This window comes from Poecilia formosa, unplaced genomic scaffold, assembly GCF_000485575.1.
Source record: "Poecilia formosa unplaced genomic scaffold, Poecilia_formosa-5.1.2 Scaffold136, whole genome shotgun sequence".
In the NCBI taxonomy this organism is placed as follows: domain Eukaryota; kingdom Metazoa; phylum Chordata; class Actinopteri; order Cyprinodontiformes; family Poeciliidae; genus Poecilia; species Poecilia formosa.
Window position 1 is genome coordinate 1370217 of NW_006800075.1, and position 8087 is coordinate 1378303.

Genomic DNA, 8087 nt, shown 5'->3' on the forward strand with positions numbered 1-8087 from the left:
AGTTTTATAGATCGGAGGATGGCAGAAGTGGCGGGAACGGTAGCGTGGCCGAGTGGTCTAAGGCGCTGGATTTAGGCTCCAGTCATTTCGATGGCGTGGGTTCGAATCCCACCGCTGCCAGAACTTTTGTCACAAATTCACACTGCAGCGTAAACAGTAACAATGTGTTTTTTGTGACATCTCACAATATCACATAGTGTACTGCTACTGAATAATATACCATATCCTGTGTTTTAGCTTTTGCTTACTATAGCATACTGTACTATACTACTTACTAGCACCAAGCACTAGAGCCATCTAGTGGCCACATGAGTTAAGGGAAGGTAAAGTATGTTTTGAAGGTGAACATGTATACTACATAGATAGCTACTTAACTTTGGCACAAATCATTCAGAGATACTGAATAGTTTATGTTTGAATATGTTATTTTGTAATCATCCAGTGCCTTGCACAATCACTCCAAGGGAAAACTTGTAAAATAAAATTAAAATTATACAAGTTATTATTCTTTTAAATGACCTGCAAAGTGAATATATTCAATTGCTTTACTCTAAAATCCAGTTCAATCAATTGTCTTCAAAAACCTCTAAAGGGGTGATGAAGAGAGCCACAGCACTCCACAAATCTGACCTTCACAAATAAAGTGGAGGAATATACTTTAGTTAGATAAAACCAAAGTTAGTTGTTAATACTACTATTTATATATTTTAACCTTAAAAAAAACTCTGAAATGAATTATGAAGCAATTTCTATTTTATTTCTATTAAGCTGATTCACTTTAAAGGAAATTATTCCAACAAATCCTTTTTAACCAATCTTTTACATACATATGTATAAATGTTTTATTAGTCATACTGAAAATCTTTGCGTAACTTATTGTTTGAAAATCAAAAGAAGAGAAAAGGGTGAAGATCAAATTTATTGAAAAATAAGAAAGCTGTTGCACTGAAAGAAAGTAAATCTCAACATCCAAAGATCTTCCAGTTGTATATTTTTTTAGCACATATGAGTCCTTGTCAAGATTACTCCTTTAATATTATATAATTAATGTTATTATTCAGACACTCAGGTTCTACTGTTCAAGTGCTGACCAGCCACAAACTGCATTTTCTTGATAGCCAGCTGGGTGTCTTCAGGGGATATTCCAAGATGCCACACCGCCCTGATGGAGTTCTCATAATGAGGGAACATGAGAACCCGGACTCCCTGCCCCAGAGCCGCCTCTTCCCCCTCCCCAACCTGACCCATGAGGGCACAGACCTCCTGGGGACTCAAGGCAGGATCCTTTATTCTGAAACGCAGGATGTTTGTCTCCACAGCCGACATGTCCACGTCAAACAGGGAGGGCTCGCAGTCGAGCAGAGCTGGTAGAAGGAAAAATACAAATAAATTAAGAGAAATATTTATTTATTTCAAACATGTGACATGTCATAGAAAAAAATAACCCTTTAAAGCATAAAGGGTTAATTTATTTATTTTCTTAAGGCATAAAAAAAGGTAGGGAAAAAATGTTTGTAAAAATTTTTTTACATTTTTTTAGGTGATCAATTGTAATTTTCTCCAAATACAAAGTTGTTATTTGAAAAATACATCAGTAGTATTATTCTTTAGGGGTTATCTGATATCACAGTATTTTTTTTACCTGCAAGAGTCGTCTACAGTTGAAGGAGGGACTGGATCGGTCGGCATGCTTTTTTGTCTGTCGGCCATATTGGATTTAAGAAAAAGAATTTCTTGTATTTACAGCTGATGGCCAGTAGTTGATAGTATATTTTATGATGCATTAGTTTCCACTTCAGTGGTCTGAGTGCGTTTATAACATAAAAATCCACAAGAAGCACAAGAAAATGGCTTTTAGATAGCTGTCCACTGCAGTGACCACTATGCATGAAAGGGTTAAAAATAATTTTTACTCCATGTGACAATTTCTACTCTGTCCAAATCATATCTGTATGATTAATTTATTGTTATGCATTCAACAATATGCCTATCTAAAGTATCCTGAAATACATCCATACATGTTTAGCAAAACAATCTAAAGCAAAATCTTTTCCTGGTCTATATAAATTTTGTTGGACGATAATTTTTCCCAGAAGTTATTGCAATTAACAATGTCAATCAAACGTTTCAAGTAATATAATTGATATGATATAATAACGCAAGAACACGTTCTCAAAGATCAGTAAACTTTAATTCTATTTAACATTTAACACTGGAACTGGAAGACATTTTAAACATCCAAAATTTAAAAACAAAACAAATAAAAATGAATGATAAAGTCTCGGTAAACAAAAGGGCTAGTTGAGACCTAAGCACCAGAGTTGTTGAGTTTTTGGTAGAAAGAGAGAGAATGCAAATGGACATTTTTATCATGTGATTAATTGAGTTATTGCGACACTCTTATCCATTACATGTACACGTCACTCATACCTCCTGTCATATTTAATCTACAGCACTGCCACTTCCCTCAGTTGGTGATGGACAACAACACCCAGATTAATTGATCTTTTTCTTAAATACGGGATGGTGAGCCACTCACCCAGAGCAAAGGTTTTGGCATTGTGGTGATCATCCTCAAGCCGTCCTACCATCTCCAACAAAGACAGCTTTCCGGCTGCTGCAAGGACGCCAGCCTGTCGCATCCCGCCGCCTACGGCTTTACGGCAGCGCACTGCTCTGGATATGAAGTCCCGAGGTCCGGCCAGCATGGTGCCCACCGGCGAGCCCAAACCCTGAGACAAATAAAGCCTGGGAACGTCACACAATTCCATCTCTGGGAAAATCTATGTGGTTTCATCACAACCCACCTTGGAGAGGCAGACACTGACTGTGTGCATGTGCTGCAGTATGGAGGACGGAGGCACGCCGAGGGCCACGGCGGCGTTCATCAACCTCGCTCCATCCATGTGAACTGACAACCCGTAGCGATCTGCTAAAGCACGAACCTGAGAGTGATACAGACATGTTAGACTTGATGAAATCCCAGTTTGTTTGAGATACATTAATTATTAATTATGTTAATTTAAGAACAAACCTTGAAAGTGACATATTATACTTCCTTGAACAAGTTAGCATAGGTTTATGGGCTATATTAAGCATGTTCATTACATTTTTTGCACAATAATGAGATTTTGCTCAGTTCTGCCTATTTTGAGCTGCTTTCAGAATGAGCTGCTTTAGGCCCTCTTCTCACTTTAAATCCAAATAAACTGCTGCTGGCCATGCTCCCCCAACTTAACAGATGTGCAATTGTCCAACTGCATGTCTTTGAAAAGCATTAGTAGAGCTGTCTGCACAACCAACAAGAATGCAGCAAGTGGTTCCTGAATGGTAAGTAAACAAACAAACAAAAAACCCCACTTTTTTTCCCCAGCAGCCATTGTACATCAAATACGCTTGTAAACCAGCTGACCAGCTTTTAAGTTGCTGGGTGACCGGCTGGGAATGGCTGGAGTGGGTACACACTAAAAAATGGTGGGTTAAAAACAACCTAATTTGTAACTCAGTGCTGGGTCAAATTTGGACCGACCCAATGCTGGGCTGGTTTAACTCAACTGGGTTGGGTGGCTGGTGTAATCCCAACATATTGGGTTATGACCACTACCCAAAGGTTGGGTTAAATTGATCATTGCTTAAAGTTAAAATGACCCAAAATTGGGTTGAAACGTATAACCCATTGCAGGGTTTATTGTACCACTAAAATTGAGTTTTTTTTGTTTTTTTTAAAAAAAAAAAAAAAAAAAGATTTTTATTTATTTTAAAATTCACCATATAAAAACAATCTGAATATCTGAAAACTGCTTTAATTTCCATGTAATACATACATACATAAAGCCAGCATAATTAATTTACAAAAATTTCAAAACATACAAGTAGCCTACTATGTTTTTTTTAAGTATATAATTAAACCAGTTCAAGTTATTATTTGGCTACAACTCCAATTATCTATAAGTAATTTCAAACTTGAATATTGTTTATATTCATAAAAATGGGTCTGTACGTTTTATATAAAGTGCAATGCAAAGCATTCATTCATTACAAAAAGTGTCCTTTCTAAAGTCTGGTCCTAATTACAGCAGTAGTTTATAAATAAAAAATAAATCCACGTAATTCTAAAAATCTCCAGTGAAGCCTTTGAGAGGACACACACCTCCTGCAGGAAGGGCAGAGGCAGCACTCGTCCTCCCTGGATGTTGTGTGTGTTCTCCACACATATGAGGCGTGTGCGTGGGTAATGGGGGTCGGGGTAACCGTGCCGAATCTTGGACTCCAGCTGCTTCAAGTCAAATGTCCCATCAGGACGAGTGGTCACCGTGGTGGCGTGGACGCCGGCCAGCTGTGTCAACACATAGGAGGACGGAGTGTCCCTTTACAGTGCGGCGCACAATAGAAAAGGTTTTCTCTTTCCTCCAAATGTCTCACCTGAGCGCTTCCTCCTTGCTCGTAGATGTGCATGTGGGAGAGATCCCCCACAATCATTTCGTCGCTGCGCTCCCTGCAGTGCACCATCACTGAAAAGAGAAACACACGTTTACACATTCGTCTTTGCTCCGTCCTGCAAATGAATGCTTACCTGCGATGAGATTACTCATGGTTCCTGAGGGGACGAACAGGGAGGCCTCCATCCCAAACATTTCTGCTGCAAGTTTCTGCAACTCTGCAGAAATCAGAAAAGTTTTATTAGGGTCAAAAAAGCAAAGATGTGTGTGTTTTATAGCGGGTAAGCTTAATGTAAAGCGCTTTGTGCAACTCATAAACTCAGTAAATCATTAGCTCCTCAGTTAGGAACAATCAGTTTCTTAAAAAGTTAAGTAAAACACTTATTCAGCGCTTTAATAAACTACTCTAAACTTACAAATATAGTGATTTTTTTTTTTCATTCTCCTACATATTTTTCACATTTTGTCACTTCAAAGCTACAAACTTCTATTTATTTTATTGGGATTTTATGTGATAGACCAACACAAAGTAGCACATACATGAAAATACATATGAAAAATATGGTGCTTGTTTGTATTCAGATCCCTTGTACTCTGATTGCCACAAATAAAATAAAGCTGTTTGACATAAATATAGAAGAAACAACATAATGAAGACCAACAACAAGACAGATTGAGGTTAAATATCAGAGAGGTTTAAAGAAAAGTTATGTTATAGAACATGCAACAATATTAATATTGCAAAGAAAAACTTGGACTGCAGAAAATCAATGCAATGCATTCAGGCTCTCTATGCTCGTAATATATTTGGTAATGCTTGTTGCTAATGCAGCAAAAAGAAAAGCTTTAGAAACAAAATAATAGCAAGCAGGTGCATTTATTTTAAAACTACATGCAATGATCCTGAGGCAGAAAGAAGCTACCACTTGTGAGCTAAGTAACTGTTTATCTATTACAAGTCGTTCATATTTACCAATATTATCACTTCTTTCAGGTTTTTCTAATATCATGCAGCCCTAATCAAACTCTATTTAATGCGCCGTCTGGAAATGGTAAAGACAAATGTAGCAAAAAGTCCCACAGTAACTCTGGAGGAGCTACACAGATCCACAACTCGGGTGGGGGAATGTGTTGGCATCTATTTGTTGTCCTCTGTACAAATCTGTCCTGTTAGCACTTCGCCACAGCAAACAGGAGGAGGAAGTCAAAATGCCTACATTCAAAGCGTTATGTGTGGAGGGTAAACAGGATGGCGTTTACCCATCATGCCGTAGGGATGCGTTTCTTAAGCAAGGAAAGAAAACTTTTCAATTAAGTGCTACCATGTGTTGGTCTATGATGTAAAATCACTGCAACTACAGTAAAGTTTGTAGTTTTCGTCTGGATCCTTTAGTTGGAATAATACTATTGCGAGTAACTATTTTAAAAAAATAATAATAAAGTAGTTGTGTTTATTTGTTTTTATCAACTTTCTCCCCGTTAGGCCCATCTTTAGCCTCGTATACACTCTGACCGTTCACTGTCGGATCCTCCCCCATCACATCGTCTCCGACCTCGGCCTGCGCCATGGCCTGGCGCATCGCCGGCCCCGGTTTGGTCACCGTGTCGCTGCGGAGATCCACCACCCGGACATGAGCCGCCTCACCGGGTCCGGGGCACCCAGGTTTCCCGGCGTTATAGTAGCTCCGCTTGGGATGTCCAAGAGCCGCATATTGTGCACAGAGCGGCTTCCTGCGAGGAAAAGAGGCCAAAACTCTGCAGGAAAATGCTTTCAGAAACATGATGCTCCTTCTTTAGTCATCTTCTCTTCAGGTGGTTATACGTTGAACTTTGAATCGGTGGTTTGAATCGATAATCATTGACTGACGGAGTAAGGGGAGACAAATAGATTACCAATCTACACGTCCTGATGTTCTGAACCGGGTTGGCCTCGAGGGGGCGCCAACATCCCAACTATGTTGACCTACAACATGTTTTATTCTTTATTTTTTGTAGATGGTTCATCAAAACTATCAATAGGAAACTATCCAGAGTATAAACTCACCTAACTTATACAGGTTAATACAAACTAGTCTATGATCATGGTTTAACTCTTGAATATTAAAAATAAAACAGACAAATTAGGATTGGATTACACTACATTAAATATTTATTCTTTAAACCACGGGTGATAATTAGGTATGTGGTGACATAAACTTAAAACTTCATTAGAAAAATTAGAGGTATTTATTGAAACAAAAACTGTTTTTATGAGAAGTGTTTATGAATTACAGTCAGAGTCTCACACCAAAAATTGTGATATTCAGCCATCATTGTCTGTAAATAGTCATAAACATTGTAATTCATTTATCTGATGCCAGATAAATGAAGAAAATTGAATTAACCAGATTGATATGTATTAAATAAAAATTAACAATGAATATTCTGTTTATAAGGCTTGATTTGAAAAGTAATAAAATTAAAGATGCACAAAACAGGAAATGGATAAAAAAACACAAACTAATTACTATTGTTATTATTATTAATATTTTTAAGGGGGTGTATTATGTAAAATTAAATTTTTACATAATATACCCTTCAGACTAGCGGCAGCAGCAGTTAGCAAACACCTGGTGGAACTACTCTAATAATAGGAACTACTTGTTAGTGCAACACTTGTAAGAATGGTTGTAAAAGGCTTAATGGAGAAACATTGTTGTGGTGACATGCTGAAGTGTCAGAAAGAGTAGGAGCTTCTTAAAAAGACAGAGACCAAATTTTAAAGCGTTAAATTGCAAAGACAACAAATTTTTTAATTCATGTTTGATTCATATATAACATTTTCAGACCAACTTGATTGTGCTAAAAAATGTCACTATGTGCCTGTAAAACACATGATACTGTCCCATTAAGTAAATAGCGATAGTTAAAAGGAATCCATTTTTGTAAAACATCATTTTTGTGGAGTACACTTTCAATTTAAATCTGTATATGTCTATATTTCAAAGCATATAAATCCACTCATGTAACATCAACACACACACATTTCTGTACCGTAAATCTGCAGGGGGGTCACACTTTTATCCTCTGATACACACACTCTGACACACACACATTTCTGTACCGTAAATCTGCAGGGGGGTCACACTTTTATCCTTGTGTCAATCTGCAAAGCCATTTCTGACTGATCCCACAACCACCACATTTCAAAACCCCAGTTTAACACAAACATGGCATGATGAAGCTATGAGCTGAGGTCCAAACCAAACTGGTTATTGCTGGCATGATTCTGTATTTTTTTCTGGGAAATAAAGCCCCTTCCTCCCTAAATTTTTTGTGGGAATGCTGCCACTATGTAGCGAGGGAGAGATAGGCAGTGATACAAAACAACTCCTCCTCTCCCCCTGACACCCTTCTTTCGTCCATACTAATGCTACAGCTGCATTCACATTACAGGCACGATCGCCCTCCCTTCCTCCCTTCCTTGCACACATTTCCCACTCGCATGCATGCTCTCACTGTCCAAGCCGATTTCCATGTCCTGATAAAAGTCCCAGTGTGTGTTATCAGGGCTGCCCCACACTGTAGTTAAAGTTGATATTGGCAGAAGGAGAGCCAGGTTTTATGATCCATAACAAGTCGTCATTAAGAGTCATTAGCAAACATCAG

General features: G+C 38.1%; 1 protein-coding gene and 1 non-coding gene across 2 annotated transcripts; one reads left to right on the plus strand and one right to left on the minus strand.

The window, feature by feature from the left end:
- Nucleotides 1–38: 38 nt before the first annotated feature.
- trnal-uag (transfer RNA leucine (anticodon UAG)) lies at nucleotides 39–120 on the plus strand. Its single transcript has one exon. It is a non-coding gene; the product is annotated as a tRNA-Leu (tRNA).
- A 701-nt stretch (nucleotides 121–821) lies between these two features.
- On the minus strand, nucleotides 822–6357 carry tha1 (threonine aldolase 1). Its single transcript, XM_007562475.2, has 7 exons — nucleotides 5953–6357; nucleotides 4574–4657; nucleotides 4423–4511; nucleotides 4151–4336; nucleotides 2808–2945; nucleotides 2540–2732; nucleotides 822–1364 (listed from the first exon to the last, which is right to left on the minus strand). The coding sequence occupies exons 1-7, from the start codon at nucleotides 6218–6220 to the stop codon at nucleotides 1066–1068; spliced, it is 1257 nt and encodes a 418-aa protein (XP_007562537.1). The 5' UTR covers nucleotides 6221–6357; the 3' UTR covers nucleotides 822–1065.
- Between the last annotated feature and the right edge of the window lie 1730 nt (nucleotides 6358–8087).

Coding starts and splice junctions, on each gene's coding strand:
- tha1 (XM_007562475.2), bottom strand. CDS start 6,220: ATGTTTCTGAAAGCATTTTCCTGCAGAGTTTTGGCCTCTTTTCCTCGC. Junction 4,512..4,573: donor CATGAGTAATCTCATCGCAG/GTAAGCATTCAT, acceptor TTCTCTTTTCAG/TGATGGTGCACTGCAGGGAG. Junction 1,365..2,539: donor TGCCAAAACCTTTGCTCTGG/GTGAGTGGCTCA, acceptor TCCTTCTACCAG/CTCTGCTCGACTGCGAGCCC.